Source organism: Myzus persicae, unplaced genomic scaffold (assembly GCF_001856785.1).
Source record: "Myzus persicae strain clone G006 unplaced genomic scaffold, MPER_G0061.0, whole genome shotgun sequence".
Taxonomy (NCBI): Eukaryota; Metazoa; Arthropoda; class Insecta; order Hemiptera; family Aphididae; genus Myzus; species Myzus persicae.
Genome location: NW_019103412.1, coordinates 360,725 through 380,076, shown reverse-complemented (window position 1 = coordinate 380,076; position 19,352 = coordinate 360,725). Strand labels below are relative to the sequence as shown.

The 19,352-nt window shown below is 27.3% G+C and overlaps 2 protein-coding genes across 2 annotated transcripts; one reads left to right on the top strand and one right to left on the bottom strand.

The window, feature by feature from the left end:
* Positions 1 to 8,872: 8,872 nt before the first annotated feature.
* LOC111034420 (ras-related protein Rac1) lies at positions 8,873 to 12,230 on the bottom strand. Its single transcript, XM_022315655.1, has 7 exons — positions 11,966 to 12,230; positions 11,279 to 11,350; positions 10,540 to 10,657; positions 10,359 to 10,421; positions 10,162 to 10,296; positions 9,920 to 10,098; positions 8,873 to 9,686 (listed from the first exon to the last, which is right to left on the bottom strand). Exons 1-6 carry the CDS (start codon positions 11,998 to 12,000, stop codon positions 9,943 to 9,945), a joined length of 579 nt encoding a protein of 192 aa, XP_022171347.1. The 5' UTR covers positions 12,001 to 12,230; the 3' UTR covers positions 8,873 to 9,686; positions 9,920 to 9,942.
* A 373-nt stretch (positions 12,231 to 12,603) lies between these two features.
* LOC111034418 (protein CLEC16A homolog) lies at positions 12,604 to 19,252 on the top strand. The gene is made up of 18 exons (XM_022315650.1): positions 12,604 to 13,005; positions 13,084 to 13,212; positions 14,426 to 14,559; positions 14,624 to 14,772; positions 14,839 to 15,095; positions 15,163 to 15,361; positions 15,450 to 15,599; positions 15,677 to 15,824; positions 16,077 to 16,328; positions 16,383 to 16,537; positions 16,615 to 16,776; positions 16,975 to 17,113; positions 17,880 to 18,040; positions 18,107 to 18,231; positions 18,316 to 18,431; positions 18,492 to 18,581; positions 18,644 to 18,750; positions 18,827 to 19,252. Exons 1-18 carry the CDS (start codon positions 12,947 to 12,949, stop codon positions 18,893 to 18,895), a joined length of 2,601 nt encoding a protein of 866 aa, XP_022171342.1. The 5' UTR covers positions 12,604 to 12,946; the 3' UTR covers positions 18,896 to 19,252.
* The last annotated feature ends 100 nt before the right edge of the window (positions 19,253 to 19,352 follow it).

Genomic DNA, 19,352 nt, shown 5'->3' with positions numbered 1-19,352 from the left:
TTATGCAAATATATTATAAGTTATAATCATGGAGAAATATTCAATCACGAGACTATAATATAGGCAGTATAATACACATTTATTATTATTTATTATTTCTCAAAAACAGTCTCATCAAAACGTATACAGTATGAGCATCAGCCGATCACATATTATTATTACTAAAATTTATAAAGCGACTATAGATAAGAATCCTGTAAAATCTCACTCGAATAGGATGATCGATCTGTTTTTTTTTCGTCTCAAAAATCAAGATAAATTTGTTACAATTGTAAGTAAATCTTAAGTATGTTAATGAGTTGAACCATCCCTAGAAGTTTGTCCAGAAAGATATAAAAACATTAAAAAAATATATCAATATTTTTTTAATGGATATCGTATACGCATAATTTTAAGTTTAGTAAACGAATCGATTATCTACTCTGTTCTTTTCGATTTTTAGCAGTAAGCCAGTGGCGTGTTTGAGGGAGGAAGCAATGTTTTGGGCATGAGGGGCAATTCCCCCGGGAAGCACTTGTTTGGGAGCAGCAAATTTAACACACGTGCTGTAGATATTTTTATGGGTGAGAAAAATTGCCACTGTAAAAAAACTGATAGGGGGAAGAAGGCATTAAAAAAAATGTGTACTCATTACAGCAAAATCCTAAATATGTCAAGTCAGTAGACTTATAGATGTGTGTTTATTTTTCTATAATATATATTTAATTACAACAAAATAACTAAAATTGTAGACTTATAGATGTGTGTTATTTTTCTTTTATGATATTGTTGTCACTTTCTGGAGTAGTAAAAATGCATCGATTTTTAACTTTAATGGGTGGTTTCTGGTAGCAAATTGGATCTGGTTGGCAAATTGAGGTTTCAAAATTCACATTACCTACATTTCAAAATAATCGGGATAGACAAATTGATGCCAAAAAATAAAGTACATAGATATATTATAAAATAGTTTTAATAATATTATTTGATATAATTATATTACTAGGTATAATATGACTTTACGTCTTACTAAACTATAAGTCAATACAGCCATAGAACGGTGTGAATACATTCGTATAGGTAAGTATAAAGGGCTTAAAATGTATCTAAATATTTTGAAAATTAATTTCTGTAAGTCCACCATAAATAGTCAATAAAAATGTACGTTATGTTGAAAAGTTTCAATTTCTTACAGATACTCGTAATATATTTAATTGAATTACAACGAAATAACTAAAATTGTTATTTTTTGTTTGAAACTTTAAATGTTTATAAAAATATATATCATGTATAGAAAATGTTAATATAAAATAGATAAGATGAAAAATATTAAATATTTATAGTGCGTAGTTTGTTTTTAAATAACAGCTACAAAATAAAATCGATATTGTCAAAAAAAAGTTTCCTTAAAAATGCCTTGAATCAAATTTTAGAAAGAACAATACCTAAGTATGGGGAACCTTGTTTAAATTTCAAGACTTTTACTCATTTGATTTAATAGAATATATAGTAGGATCTAAAGATGTTCCCCTATTTTTTCCCCCAATTAATTATTTCAAAAAGCACCTGCTTAGAAATTTGACCCCCCGAAAAGTATTAACTAGATCCAATTTCCTATCAGAAACCACCTTTAAAGTTGAAAATTGAAACAGTTTTACTGCTTTAAATAAGTTGATGACAAGACACAAAAATAGAATCACGTAATTTGTGTCAAACCTTTCATTGCTATAATTTTTTATTTATTTTTTTTATTTTTAAACAAGAGAATTGTACAATCTGTAAATTAGGTTTTACAATAAGCACAAGTGATATTAGGATAGAATAATATAGAAAAGATGAAATAATAAGTAATAAACAACGGGTTGATAATTACAATTATTTACAATTTATGCTATAATTAGAATCTAAAATAACGTGAAATCAGTAGTCCGATAAATAATGTCTAGGACCAAGACTTTGGACTGATAATTTCGGCCTTAAATTATATATTAATTATTTATAGGTATGTAAGAAATAAACAATAAACATTGACTCACGTACCTACATAATTTATTTTTTACTCGCGTCGTCTTAAATACTACATTATATTATAAATTATACCAATCAAATGCTGCTGGTTAATCCCTATAATATTGTTTATTACGTACCTACTATATTCGACTAAATAGGTATATGTATACTATATTCTTAGCTGTAGATCATAATGTCATTTAATATAATATACCTTTGCCAGTGTTGTTCCTCTGTTTAAATTTGCTCATTAACATCTGTATTAGGATCAATATGGAGGCTCGACTCCATAAATTCTAACGAAAATCAGCTTTGTCATTATAATATGACATCCGAGATTATTGGAGTAGACTACATCCTGCAATTATTCTTAATAATTATAGTAATGTACTTAATTATTACGTGCTGTAGGTATTAGAGTAGTATTTCTTAAGTTAATCAATGATATGCTCAGGTAGTGCTTACTGTTGCAGCTTAATCTGATCTTCGTATAAGTACGGAAGTGATGGAATTACGGAAATGTATAATTAAAAATTATATTTTTACATCAAGTCACATTTAATTCTGATATCGTGAACACTACTAAAAGTTTACAATTATAAATACATATTTTTATCTCCATGTGCCTATATTATATTATGTTTACAAGCGCAACGTTGGCATACATTTAAGGTGAATTTGAAATTTGAATTGAGTTTTCGGCATTTTGTCATTTTGAGCATCCACCCAAACTATTCAAAAGTATTTATAGTACCTATACCCCTATACTTACTTACTTCTTAAACAAATTATTTTTTTTTTATTTAGCATCAAATTTTGGAGTACCTAATGTTGTTCAAGTGTAACTTGAATTTAAAAGTTAAAGTTTTTACTCTTGTCAGTTTTTTAAAATTTATTTTACGGATTTATGTGGTTAATTAAATTATTTTTTAAACTATATTGATGGTTTTTTACATGAACTCGAAGTTTTTTAACAAAAGTTTCTATAGCTTATGAGTTATGAATAATGTTTATCGTAAGATATTAATATTGTTTTTAAGCAGAATGAGTTTATTTTAAATTTAATATTATGTTTATAATTTTTACATAATCCTTAGTATAGGTAGGTACTATAGATAAATATAATATTATTATGTAGGTAGGTACCCAAAGTTATTTTATACTAATTTAGTAATTATAATTTTAGATTATAAAGTAAATAAAGTACTATAGTCTACAGTGAGTACCTACTAATAATAATAATTAGTCTAATTACCTATAACAGATAGGTACATATGGCGTGCCTATTAGCACTGTTGTTTATACTTGAAGTTTTAAAACCTTATAAACTATAGGCTAATCTAACCCATACCTAGGTACTACATGTAAGTACTGTTCGTAATTACATTTCCCTGGAAATTTAAATAAGTAATTATAGGTAGGTATTTTTATTTCAAACGTCTACTGTCAACCTGTGGCACTAAAAAAAAGTTGTGTACAGGTCAAAGCAGATTATATACGATTAATATGATATCACTTCTAGGCGATTTGAGACTTTACCTAAAAACTTCAAACAAAGCCGCTCTCTGGTAGTAAGAACTAATAAGTAATAACTATTACTTAATGATAACGAATATTATGTAATAAATTAGTGTGTAAAACCAATGAATATTTTAAAGTACCTATAGTTATTTATTTGATCGTATAGTACCGTAACTAATATTTTACCCAATGATATAAACAGCTTGAGGTTATGTCGATTAAGACTGATGTAAGCATAATAACAATAATATGAATTACATAATGAATTTAGTAGTGGATTGTATACATATTTTTTTAGTAATAGGTATAGGAAATAGGTTATAGGTTATAGCATTGGTTAGGTGACGCCACGCCACTGTAATAATTTTGAAAAAATAAGTTCTACATCATCTACTAAAGAAAAACGTGAAATACCACAAAATGATAAAAAGTAATAATCTTAAAATAAAAATATTTTTAGATACCTATAATATGTAGGTATAGTATATACAAACCAAATTAAATACTGCCAAAGGCTATCAATGGGGGGATTTAAATCCAGCCCCACTGAGAGTATTATGAACATCGCTACTGAAATTCCATCTAACCTTTGAAGAGAAAAACTACTTCTTCTTTATTGTGCCAGAACCAAAAGAAATATAAACAACCCAGCCATCTAAGTAACAAATACTGAAATACATATATACATGAAGCCCAAAAAGAAAATATAAAAATGAAGAACATTTTAGAAAGAAAACCATACAATTTCCCCCCATGGAACACAACATTCAATGTTAACCTTACTCTTACAGAATTTAAAAAAGAAAACACTATGCCTTCCATATACAAAAGCATGCTAAAAAACTTATTACAAGAGCATCCAAATAGCGTGCACATATATACCGACGCCTCCAAGACTAATCATGGAGGCGGGCTCGCAATAACAATAAACAATCAAACAATAGCGTACAAACTTTCACCTCAAGCCTCAATATTTTCAGCAGAAGCGATGGCAATATACAAAGTCGTAAACTATATCCACACAGAATCCGCAAACCACCGAACAAAATTTATAATACTCAGCGACTTACTCAGCAACCTAATCGCCATCACAAACACGTAACCAACCAGATATCACAAAGCTTATCCAAGAAGAAACTTTCCTTGCAAGAAAAAAAAATAAACATATCCATTTTGTATGGATTCTGGGACATATAGGCATTCCCGGAAATGAACGGGCTGACCAAGAAGCCCACAATGCATTAGTGACCTCATCAACCGTAATCACATTCGCAGACGCAAAGAACGAAATTAATCTACACTTAAATAACAAATGGCACATCCACTGGCGTAAGCTCAACACCAAACTCAACAAAATAAAAAATAATATAAACACATGGAAAAATTGTGGCTGTTGTGGATAGGTACAACGAACGTTTTGATAAAAAATTAATCGTCGGGTGTAGGTACCTGATCATAGTAATAAAAGAGTATTTTTTTTTATTGCGTGTAAATATAAATAATGAAAGTATAATTTCGTTACTGTAATTTGTAATTTTCGTTACGTTACTAAGTATAGGTAAAGCAAAATATGCGGGGTCTTAATAATTATTTCAAACAAAATTAAAGACAAGTTGCAATATTATAAAGTTATTATTTAGGTACCTAGGTAATGATAATATTTATTATTTTTAATTGAGTAGATTATATAGGTAGCCAGGTAGGTATTAAAATTGGCTGCGCGCTATGATTCCAATAGCCTCTCATCATCCCCCGTAACAAACGGATTATGATATTAATTATATAGGTACACTGCTCGTTTAATAAATTATAATATGTTTTAAAAAAAGTTTCAGAATAATGTGAAATCCCTCGTTCAAATTGTATACTAAGATCGCATTGATAACGGTGGAAAATTCCAGGTCGATGGAGATTAGCCTACATCATATTCTATTGTTAGGTACAAGCTGTCGAAGGTAACAATTAGGTATGTATCCGACATTTCTACCACGATCGCATACAATTTTATAATTTAAATTAGATGAGACACCAATTACACCTCGCTGATAAAATCCTATAACTGCAGAGATATCTATTGAGTATTGGTTCGACTTGATTATAAGGCTTACGAGATGGGTAGGTTGGTGTTTATATAAATCTCAAAGAAAATCAGCAGTTTCTATTTTTTTATCTACCGATCAAAAAACCAGCCAATCCGTAGATGTCACAATATAATAATAAGCGTACACGCCACGCGTTACTTCAGTGGACCGCAATGGCGGTGCCCAAACTTGTACACCTCCAATCAAAAATGCTCATTACTTGTTATAAAATTAAATTAATAAAAAAAAGCTATAGATAGGGCCATGGATAGATCAAATATCAAAAATAATAAAGGAAAATTGGTTCCTCTCAACTTAAAATTTTAGATGGCTATATCTACATCAAATATGTTATGCTTTATACTGTTATAGTAAGACGCGGGTGACATCAGCCTACCAGAGGTGACATACCGCACATACAACACATGCGACTCCAATGTAATAATGTAAATATATTTTATTGACATAATATTATAATATCATTGCACTTTCAAGAGTGATTTTTGATTATTAATTGATATTGATAATTTATTTATAATGTAGGTAGGTACCTCCTACCCATATATAGAATATCTATAGGTTTATGCTGTGTGGTATATTTTTGTGTGAAACAGATGGCAAATAATTAATGCAATTAAAGTAATTGCGTATCAAATGTCTCTTTTAATAATTCAGAAAGTCACTTAATATTTTAAAAACATTTTTTTTCAGTGACGTTGACTGCAGGTGGTAGACCGGCGGTACCCAACAAGTCAGACGCCATAAGGTCCTAGCAAAATGAGAAATGCTGCTTTAAACACGAGTAACCTACGAAACAATACACATAGAAATTATTCATATATTTGGTCCAAACTTTTTTCAATTTTTGTACTTAACTTTTAAATAGGTAGTTATAACTTGTAATAAAATGTATATAATATTATTATCTACACATTAATGTCTTATTTTCTGTACACGTCATACGATGTTCTTAATAATCAAAACAATATTATCATAGTATATAATAATAGACGAGCTTCAAATTAGTTAGTTCACTGTAAATAGATATCTTAAACAGGAAATAGAAAACGAATATTATTGTCCCCAGTCGAACGCCAGCGTTAATGGATACAAGTTTGGAGGATAAATACATAGACACGCAGCACAACACTAATTGTAACAGATTGTCGTTTTAATTTTTTTTTGAACGAGATTATATAATGAAAAGAAAAAAACGGATGTAGGCTATGCACCATGCAGTAATACATTTCTCACGCTGAAAATAATAATGAATCGTCCAACATTGGATTACAGTGACATTTTACATTACAGTAACTACCTATAATTTTTATTTATTTTTAAAATGCTATTCTAATTTAATGTATAAGATATTTAACATTTTAATTCGAGATTTGGTACTGGTATTGCATATTTCAATATTTGAATGTTCCAATTTCTATCTACACTTAATACAATTTAATTTTTATATCCATGCCCTTTGGGAAATTGAAGCTTTTGTAGAAAGTCAGATTGTAATGAATGATTTATCATTGTTTCTAAATTTAAAATAATAATGCAATGTACAAATTACAACTCGTCTTGGGCCGAGGTATGCTACAAATTGATTTGAATACCCAATGACCAATATTCAATTTAGGAGTGTCTATGTCACTATGTCAATTGTTACATCTTTACATTTAATTTTTTTTTCTATAACTGCATAACTTGCATTACTATTAACCCACTTTAACAAAACAGTATTAACATTAAACTTATATGATTAATGGACACATTTAGTTGAAATATTAATTTGTTGGAAATGGGTATCCATGTTATATTATATTAATTTCCAGCAAATCATCTGCTACTGAACAACTACCTTATACCAAAAACAAGTATCATCAAACAGCTATAATTGGTCAGTGAACTGGACACTAAAAAAAAAATGATATTTATCCAACCATGTATTACAATAAGGTATTGATGAAGAACTTTACAGTATAATCATCGTCTAAAATGATTTACGTTTTTATTTGCGTATTATGCATGAAAAGACATTAAAAAGAATACCAGTTATTCTTGACTAAAAATTATGTAAATTCACATAGTTATAGAATAAGTAATAAGTATTTGTTTTTAGACATTCTAATAAGTAATAACACTACATACTCCTAAAAATTAATAATTTAAAGTAAAAATATAAACTTCAATCAGTGAAGGTACTCAATCACAAAAAATATTATTAATTATATACAGTATATAACCAATGACCTCTTATATTAAATTATTTAACACGAAATATGAATTATAAATATAATTTTGTTTTGATATTAATAATTTGGGTAGAGGTAAATTCAGTATTTTAAATATGTATTCAATTTTTAAAACTGATCTAGATTTCAGTACTTTTTATATTTATTTGAAAAGTTAATAACATGGAAATTAAAAATTGTAATCGTAATGGTACACAGAACAAATAATTTGAATTAACGTAACAAAATAAATAACTAATTTAAAAATAATATAAAATAATAATTAGTAATAATATATAAAAAATGGAATTCTTATAAAAATTTAAGGTTGTTTGAGTCTTGTAAAATTGAAATAGCTTAAAATGAATACTCAATGGACTATTTTGTATACATACCTATATAATAAACATTATTATCATTTATTAGCACATTATGCAAAATGAAATAAAAATCATAATAAATGATTATTGAAAGAATTAATTTTCCAAGATTTCAATTAATAAATAAACATTTTTAACTGGTCCCAAATTAATTTATTTTATACATTTTGCTAATTAACAGTTACAATTTGAAATAATTCGCATCAGATCTATGATCATAATAAGCTATTTAAGGTATAAAGGATAGTAATGTATTCTTAAATATAATAGACATTAATAAAGAAGAAATACAAATGTTCAATTAGTAATAAAAAATATAAATTTAAAATGCAATAAAACATCATTTATTTATGAAAGTAATGACTACATTTTTTTAAGTCATAAACATGGGGTTGGAAAATAAAAGTAACTATCTTTTTTTTATACAAGATATATCATTTATTTAGAAATTACAAGGTTAAAATAAAAAGAAAAAAATGAATATCGTACAAAAAAAAAAAAACACATGACTATATAAATAAATATCATGCGTCTAGTAGGTCCAACAACATTTTATAAAGAAACTCAGTAAAAAATAACATTAAAATTCTGATTTTTTTAGACATAACAAATATTACAAAAATGATACTATAGGTTTTGTTGCTTTTGTACATATTTCATATAATTTCTATATACACAATATTTTATACTCTAAACCACTGGAAAATGCATTTATGTCAGTTATACATGATAAATAATTGAGAATAATAATAAGCACACGGTGCTCATCTTGTAAATCCATAAAAGCTTAAGATATAAATAAATAATTTTTTGATTACAGCCTAACTTAAAATAACCATGCTACTATTGAACTGTAACAATATTACATCACTTAGCTTATATGTTTACAATTGAGAATAAATTGCCAACATTACCCAATTTATCATGTAACTATAAGGCATTCAAAATGAATGATGGTATTTTGTAGATTTTGTTGTTTATATTAATTATAAATTATTACCATATGCAGTACATCATTTGTGGCAATGTCATTAGAGAGTAAAAACAAATTACAGTGATATTAAAAGATACAGAAAGTAAGTAGCACCAAGCAACTTAATAGAAAATAATTGTAAAATAATTTAAAAAAAAAAATTCACAATGAAAATTGATTTGTATTAATTTACAATTAGAGAATTAATTAACTTATGGATTATTTAAATATATATATATTATTTTTTATAAAAATGATTAAGCTATATAGATTACATGATTAGACTATAAAATTAGGCCATAAGTTTGTTCAACAGCATTATAGGTCCCTAGTTAATATATAAATTTCTTATCATACTTTATATTACATAATTTAATTATTATGTGCGCTCTATTATTTTGCAGGAAGAACTTTTGTTTTTTGTTAGTTGTTATACACCAACAAAATGTGTATCGATTGGTGAACTGACAGTTATCAGTCGTGGACAATCCTCCATTTGGATTTAAAGTCCCTATATATTTCATAAATATGTAAAATAAGCCTCAATTTTAAATATCAAAAAAATAATTAATCAATATTTTTTTTAAGTTACCACAACAATTATTTTTTTGTTATGTGTATTACAATATTTAATTTATAACATACATTATATTTCAAAGCGATAAATTAAAACATTATGTTGTGCCTAACAGTGTAAAATTCACAATTGAAAAATTTAGATTTTAAGATAATAAATTAACTCACCAGTGACAACATAGTCATGATTGTTAAATTATTGCGCATTTACGTTTTGGCTTAACTGGCAGTACAGGACATAAAACTGCTCTAATGGCTTCATCAAATACAATTTTTAGACCTTTTTGAGTCAAAGCACTACATTCCAAGTATTTAACTGCTCCAATTTCTTTGGCCATTGATAAACCCTAAAAATAAATATTTAATAAAATAATTAGGTAAAGTACAACATTATTAATATGAATATGTACCTGTGGATATGTAATAGCAGTTAACTTTTTTTCTTTCAATTTATCAATTGTTTCTTTATCTTCTCGTAAATCAAGTTTTGTACCAACTAAAATAATTGGAGTACTTGGACAATGATGTCGAACTTCAGGATACCACTAAAAATATGTATTAATTTAATTAAATAAATGTCAAAGAGTACTTTTGATTATAATCTTACTTTCGCCCGAACATTTTCGAATGATGCAGGATTTACTAGTGAAAAACATATAAGAAACACATCCTGTTCAAAAAAATAAAAAAATCCTGATTAAATATATGTCAATTAGTCAAAATAACATCTTTCATTTATTAAATGTATTAGAAAAAAATATCATAGAAATAACTGAAACTAAACATACTGTTTGTGGATATGAAAGAGGCCTAAGCCTATCATAATCTTCTTGACCAGCAGTATCCCACAATCCTAAATTTATAGGTTTCCCATCAACCATAACATTGGCCGAATAGTTGTCAAATCTAAAATTAAATAATAATATTTGTACATGTTTAATTTAAAATGTGTTTAAGTTTAAAGGTAAATCAGTATAACAGAATATATTAAGACGTGGAATGTATTTATACATATCATGAAAGAAATTTATTTCTAAATAAAAGTATAAACAATAAATACAAAATGTATAAGTTGAATATTTATTTTTTATCGATTTAAATATTGACACCATTTATTATTCATAATAAAAGCATGAAATCAATAATGTAAGTTGTTTAAGCATGTATTTTAATTAGTTAAACAAGTATGTAGTTAATTTTAATTTTTAACACAATATCATAACGACAGGTTATACCTAATATACATATATTATTATAACCATATAAATATGTATTTCATGGAACAAACTTAAGCATAGAATTATATATTATGTATCTTAATACCTGAGTTATATTTTTCAAGAAAAAAATGTATAATTTACTGGTTACAACCAATATAATTATGATTTTATCAAAAAATAGCAAATTCAAAATCACAATAATTGCAATACAGAGAAATTAATTAAGTGTACTAATTTACTTTATTTATTACATAATATATATAAAAAAAACACCTGTACGATTAATTAAAGATTTTAAGTTACTTACACAGTTGGTATGTATTCTCCAGGAAATGCATTGCTGGTATAACTAATAAGTAAACATGTTTTACCAACAGCTCTGTAAAAAGAACAAAATAATTATGTACAGAACTCAATCACAGTAACATAGGTATTTGTATAAAAACAAAATTTGCAATATTAACAAATTATAATAGAACATTTGTGTAAAAATCAAACAGGTGTGCAAGACATTGTTGGATACAAAATATTGAATTTTGCAAAGATGAACAAAAAACTTTAATAGACTGACAAAGCATTATATATTTTGAGACATAATCAATAGATGGATAGATAATGTTATGGAAGCAAAATGAGAGTCATTTTAAGTGACTGACGATAAGATTTATAACTGATTACGCTCTTACAAATGAACTCAACTGTCCATAGGTTTGTATCAAAATTTGTAGCTAGACACAGCATGGTGCATGATGATGATTTTCAATAACTATAGCACATCAGTCATTGAACACAGAAACCTTTAGAAACAGACCAAAAACTACCAAGATAACGGGGATTGTAAACGTGAGACATCGTTGGGCGTACTGACAGGGACAGACCAGTTAGCAGAAGATGCTAGTCTTTTTTTGAAGCACAACACAAATACACTCGCAAAAATATATATACACACAATATAGGTATTAGGTATCGTTAAGTAGTACGTTGTAAGACTTACCCATCGCCGACTACAACACACTTGATGGCTTGCATTTTGCGCGGCCGACCCGAAACCGAACACTACCTACCGAGAAATCGCGGTGCACGTTGTCTGGTGATCGTTTAACATGTACAAATCGTTTTTATTGGCCGCCAAATGGTTTTTATTGATGTGGGAACCAAACATCGGAAAATATCAAAACTGGTGGCCGCCGTCGTCGTCGGACGTCGTGATTTCGGAGCTTAGCAAGTGCAAGGACATTCCAGTGATTCCACCCACGGTAAATAAAATAATTAAAAAAAAAAAAAAACATAAAAAACCATTTTCCATGGAAGAAACGTCATGGTGGAAACGGTCGCCTGTCAGTAAAGTTCGCCCGGACGCGTTTGACTATCAGAATTCAGAATCCTTGTGTCCTGTCTCCTGCCACCAGCTTCGATCACCCCAAACCAAACTTTTCGTATATAAATTTAATTGTTTTTTGGTTTTATTTTTCTCGTTTTTGAACAAATTATGTTATAAAAAATTTGGAAAAATATTTTGTTGATCAGCTGTTCGATCTACAGAGTGGCACGGACCAGCCTCAGCGTCGAAAGTAAAAGTTGTCTCGCACTCGCACATCTGTTATCAATCCCTTAATCAGCGATTACGTTTCGCACGCCCGCGCGCCATAACCCGTTTCCACCACTGCGATTAGGAATGTTATTGTTTTGAATTTGATATTATTATTTATTCTTTATTATTAGTTCTTATAAGTTACAACGCACTGTCCCGGACCATGGTCCGATGGTCCACACGTAACAATAATAACATGATTTTGAACGTTGTGTCTTTAATATCGTTGTGAACAATAAAATTATTCACCTTTTTCACTCTATTTACACCACGATACGTTTTTATCGAGATCCTCGAATCGCTCAATGGTCTGCACCAAGGTTGAACACCATCGAATAATTACATAATTGGGAATGAATTGTAGACACTTCAGCGCCAAATAATATGTTTCGTTCAAAAAAATTGGTAAAACCTGAAAATCTCCACTCGTTAGAGTACCTCAAGTAATTTCTATGGTCTACAATATTATAAGTACCTACCTGCTATGCAACATTGTTGTTTATATTTAATTTTGTTAACAGATATATCTATACAGTATTAAGTAAAAATCAAAATGTTGTGGATACCAATCGTACATTGTTAGTTGAATCATTCAGAAGTATGGCCGAAATTTTGATTTGGGGTGATCAAAATAGCCCAGCTGTATTTGAGTAAATAAATGCCTTTTTACTATTAAAACTTGTACATAGATAACTAGTACCTGGGACTTTTATACTATAACCTACATAAGACATATAGGTAGGTAGTTATTAAGTTTATACTACAGAATATTATCAATATAACTACAAGAAATACATTAAAATAATTTAATGCTAGGTCTTTTTTTTTTCATTTTAATGACTAATAATTAAGTAGTTGAAATAGTTTTGTCATTTGAGAAAATTTACTTAATTTTAAATTGTTTAGATCTATAATTGTTTTACAAACAAAGTGAATAATGACACATAGTAGGCAATATACACCTAAACAATAATGATGACCTATTAATTACTTCTTAATCCAAATGTTGAAGTCATCATATTATCCAAATTAATAGATTCCATTATGACATAGTTCAAAATATCACATTTTTATTTATTATTGTGGTCTTTTAAAATGTTGAATAATCTATACTCTTTTAAATGTATCATCACTAAAAGCACTGTCGACTAATAAATGGAAACTCCATTAACAAAGTAGCACCATAGAATTTCATGATATATTTTGATCAAAACATTATCTTCTCAATGTTATTTCTCATTATGCTTAGTTAAGCAGTTTGTCAACTAAATATAAAATTCCATTTATGTATAATATTTTAGTTATTATTCTTGTCAAACAAGAAACTCTAAATCTTAATGTAATACATTTCTACAAGACAATTAATTTTTATGTTAAATTGTATTCAGTTAAGCAGCATATTTAACTATAAAATAGGTATTAATACGACAATTTGCTAGTAAAATCAAACATTTTTTAATGACTGGCAAGGCCAAAACATTATTTGACCTTTAAAATAAACTATGCTAATTAAGAAAAACAATATCAACTTGGTAATTGAATGACATTGACTTAAAAGTATATTACAATATTATGATACCTTGTAGGTTAAAATAACTTTCTTATTAAATCAATAAAATTAGTATGAACAAAATAAAATACGATAAGTTAAATAAGACAAGATATAAAGCTTTTTATATACTATTTAATGTATTGTAATGTGTTTTGTTGTATACCTAGAGGATAATACTTATTTGTATTTAATTAAATAATGTATTGTTTGTATTTTACTTGGTTTAGTCAAATTTATTTTAAAACAAATACTAAAAAGTTTTAATTTAAAAAACTATTTATATTTATGGTTAATTGTTGTACATGTTATAGGTACTTCTTGGAAAATAATATGTTCAATTACTTTCTACATATCTTGAATCAGAAATGTGGAAATTATGTCTGTGTACAATTGCTTCAAACACTGAATATTATATTTGAAAATATTAAAAATAAGACTGCATTATGTGAGGGTTAATTTAAATCATTATTTTTTGTAATAAACCTATAATATTTTTATTTTATTTCTAGATTATTTACTAAGCAATAACCATGTTAATAGCATAATAATAAATAAGCTGGATTTCTCTGATGAAGATGTTTTAGCTTACTATATATCTTTTTTAAAAACATTATCTTTTAAACTAAATTTAAACACCATTCATTTTTTCTATAATGAGGTAATACAATTTATTTAAAAATTCAACAATTTTTAATCCTAATTTATATTTTTATTTATTACTCAGACAACCAACGATTTTCCTCTTTATACAGAAGCAATTAAGTTTTTTAACCATCCTGATTCTATGGTACGTACATACGTTCGTACATTGACACTTAATGTTTACAGAGTTGAAGATGAAAGCATGTTACGATTTATCAGAGATAAAACTTGTGCTCCGTATTTTGGGAACTTAGTTTGGTTTATGGGTAAACACGTTTTAGAATTAGATGCAAGTGCAAGAGCTAAACCAATTGATGTTGATACACAAAAAAATATACAGTTAGTTAATTTTTAATATTTAATACTTTATAAAGTTCTCTTGATAACAAATATTTTTTGTCTTTAGAGATCAGTATAGAGTAAAACTTGCAGATCTTGTGAGTTCTCATCTAGACGATTTACATTATTTGAATGATATTTTAAGCTCAAAGGTTGATATGTTAAATGAAGTGCTTGTTGATCATTTAATGGATAAACTGTTTGTGCCTTATTATATTCATTCATTAGCACCACCAGACAAATACATTATTGTTGAAACAGAAGAGGTTAATAAAAGTTATTTAAATATCTAAAGACATTAAATGTTATATTTGTTTTAAAGTATCACATAATTAATTTGAATTACTTATATAGTTTGTAGATGCTGTGAAACAACAACCATTGATGAATAGTGATATATGTTTATTTTTACTAACACAAGTTTTTTTAATTATTCATCAGACTAAATTAGTTACACCATTAGCTAAATATTTATTGGAAAGCAATTTTTCTGCAAAAAATCAAGTAGCTTTTAAATGTTTTTTTACTATTGAAAATTTAATTCATTTCCCATATACTATAAATATATTTTTTTTGCTTAGATTTCCGAAGAAACTAAATTACAAGATGAAATATCAGTATTACCAGAAAAAGAAGATAATGAATCAACTGATGTCTTTGATCTCAAATCATTAACATGCATGAACATTACAGACGAAGAAAAAGAAATACTTTTATCAAAAAATGACGGTAATTTTAATTATCTTCTTCTTTTTTTCCACCTTTCGCTCTCTTTTATATGGGATCAGCCATCTTTGTCCTGTACCTCCTATGGCTTTGAACTTCAACTCTCCTTTATGCACAAGTCACAACAGTTATTTTTATTCAGTCTATCCGTTACTTCTTTGGTATTTCTTTCCCTCTCTTTACTTTTGCATTTAATTACTTGTCGACTAATTTAAAATAATATATTTTGATTTAATTTATAATAAATTTTTTTAGGTGATTCTGTACATTGTCGGTGTTTAGAATCTATATTCAGCCAATTGATAATTGAAAAATCTGACAGCTCTGCATTGTTTGGTGTATGTTTATTATATGCTATATCAGAAAATTCAAGTCTTTCTAAAGAGTATTATGAAGGATTTTTAACTCCCATCAAAAGTGAAAATAGTTCTTCTTTTGTTCACTGCGATGAAAGAAATGAACTTATAGATAAGCTAGTTAACATTATTACAGCTGCGTCTGAACCTGGTATGTGATCCAAACAATTAAATATATTTGTAAATTTACTAACTTTTTTTCTAGTTTGTTATGTACGCTCAGTTACATTACAAATGGCCATAACATTACTGAAAAAATTAACGATTCACGAGGAACAGGTATTCATATCAGACAGACATATCGCTATTATTCTTAATGCAAAAGAAAAGATTTTACCACTTCTTAGACAATTTTTTAAAGTAAGCACAGTACTGTCAAATATATTTATTTATAATTAAAATTGTGAAAGAAAATAATGAAGTTATTTGTTTTACAGAAAGAAGAAATGTTTTTAGAATTGTTTGAAGATGAATACAATGAAATGCACAAGGAGATACTTAATGTTCAAAGACTCTTAAGTGATTCCACATTATTACTACCGCCAGCACATTCTCCCATGACAGGAATACCACTGTCAAAACGTTTACCGTGTGGAGATGTATGTACCATCTTAATTTTAACTTATTTTGAAAATTATTTAAATGTATTTACAATCCCAATTCATTCAAATATATAATGTAAATTAATTATTTGCAGTTATTTTATCATTATAATTAAATTATTTAAATAATTAAAAAATAATAATAACTCAACTAAACTACATATTATAACAATAATATGTTTTATTATTTATTAGGTTGAAAGAACAAGACATTTTATCTGTGCTTTTCTTAATATACGCAAGTTGTTAATGACATTTGAAGGGAAAGAAGAAACACAATTACCTTTAGTTGATAGAACTAAGTGTTTTGTATTTGATACTCCGATCAACTTGAGTAAGAGAATTTTAATTAACAAATATATTTATACTATACTCAATTCAGAATGAGATCGTACCTCGGCAGCCGACTTCTGTACCTGGACGTGGCTTGTTCCACAGTGAAAGTCTCACAAGCTGCCTAGATGGGGGAAGCGCCTGACCATGATTGGACGAAAACTGGTCTCCGCCGAGGTACAATCTCATTCTGAATAGAGCATAGATAAATGTTCAACACAATGCAATCTGATCTGTTGGTCTATTTGAATTTTGGGAGAAAAAATTAGTGGTGTTACCTATAATATTTACCACTAACTATAAAAAAATAATATTGTATAGAGTTAGTAATTAATTACTTCGGAATATTGCATGTTATACAACTGATATAAACACAGGTTATAATATGGCTTCTTTAAAAGGTTTGCCTGTTTTGGAAAGGCCAAAGCCCAGATACCTGTTAGTGATAAAGTTAATAATTGGATTTAATTAAAATTTTAACTTAGTACTAATATACTTTATATTATATTAAAAATCAATCAACTTAATCATGTTTGTATCAATTTTAAAATAACATTTAAGTTCAAACTAAAGTATCAAAATAAAGTTTAGTATAAATAAAAGATTTTTACTATTCTGTCACAGATAATTGCCTAATGAATCAGTCACTTCAGAATTAGTATGGAATATTGTGATTGGTGAAAATGTTGAATTCATCTCACTAACTCAATGCACATTAATCAATTTATTTGCTATTCAAAAATCTAATTCATATTTTTTTATTTTAGATGGTAATGATTTAATAACTTGTATGATAATTGCTGAAAATGGTGCTAAAACAAGACGGTATCTATCAATCATTAGTAGCCAATTAGTACTAGTTGAGCCACATAGTCGTTTCCTTGGTTGGGGTGTATGCAAATTATCTTGTTATCTTCATGATGCTGAAGTAAAAGCTAAAATATTTTTTTAATATTCTTTAAAAAATATATATTATTATAAACCTAATATTTAGGTTACCAAAATTGACAACGAAACAAAAACTTTGCACATTACTATGCATGATACAAAGTATAAAATTACAAACACAGTGAAGTTAATTTTTGATGATCATATTAGATGCAATGCAGCAAGACAAAAGTAACATATTATCTATTTCCTAGTATTAATTTAATACTAATATGAATTTTTTTGTTTTCAAATGGTGAATTTAATTATATCTAGATTATTGAATGGTCGGATTAAAGCAAGAAGAAAACAGCTTAATCAAATAGCAAGTTTATTAGAGATGACGAGCTGTGAAACAAATTATGCACCATGTAATAATACCCTAAAACAAAGTTGGTGTAAATCTTATATATTTTATATTTTTTTTTGTTGATTTTATAACTTTTATTTAGAACATAATCTAAGAAGCCACTTCACTGATGTTGCAATACATACGTCTAATGTGATTATGCCATGTCCTATTTCTATGAGATCTATTAATAGTAAATTAAAAAAACATTTTTAAATCTGTACACATTTTATAGTAAAAATATTAATTATTTAGGTGATGAATGTAGTGCAGAATCAAATTGTAGCAGTGTGACACACTCTAGAGACCAATCACCTTGCATGAAAAACATAAATAATCCAGAATGTTCCAACTCTCAAAAGGTATAAACATATGTAGTTTCAGTTTAAATAATAATGTTCACAATTATTGTTACTCAATATATTTTTCTCCTGATAGACGTCTTCTTTAGCTCAATGTCAAGAGAAAACGGAACCGAAGCGAAAAGGAAGGGTAGAAAATGTTTAAAATGTATATTAAACTTTGATGTTTTACCTATTTGAATGAGCAAAAACACAGTAACACCACTGTTTCTCATTTTGAAAAAGTACATCTATTAACTTTTAACTGAGTGTTATGACTAATGCATATTGAGTGATGACCTAAGTATCAGTAAATTATTCATAAATATAGTCTGATGATTATTTTGGGATAAAATATTTTTTCATATTTAAAATTGTCGATGTTTTTATTGTTACCATTTTCTTGTTATTTATTTATCATAATTTTCTATACTAGGGATATATAGTATTAATTTTTGTTGATTTGTCTTTCTTCAACTGTACAACTACATACATATTTTATAATAAATGCTCAACACTTTAATTTATGTATAAAAAGTTAACCGTTTTTTATATTTATTAAACATTGTTTTATTTATTATTTATTTTAAAATTGTTTAAGATAGCAAAAAGATGGTTGTTTC

Coding starts and splice junctions, on each gene's coding strand:
- LOC111034418 (XM_022315650.1), top strand. CDS start 12,947: ATGTTTCGTTCAAAAAAATTGGTAAAACCTGAAAATCTCCACTCGTTA. Junction 13,213..14,425: donor AATAGCCCAGCTGTATTTGA/GTAAATAAATGC, acceptor TACATGTTATAG/GTACTTCTTGGAAAATAATA. Junction 16,538..16,614: donor TTCTTAGACAATTTTTTAAA/GTAAGCACAGTA, acceptor TTTGTTTTACAG/AAAGAAGAAATGTTTTTAGA.
- LOC111034420 (XM_022315655.1), bottom strand. CDS start 12,000: ATGCAAGCCATCAAGTGTGTTGTAGTCGGCGATGG. Junction 10,297..10,358: donor TCGAAAATGTTCGGGCGAAA/GTAAGATTATAA, acceptor ACATATTTTTAG/TGGTATCCTGAAGTTCGACA. Junction 10,099..10,161: donor CTGCTATTACATATCCACAG/GTACATATTCAT, acceptor ATTTATTTTTAG/GGTTTATCAATGGCCAAAGA.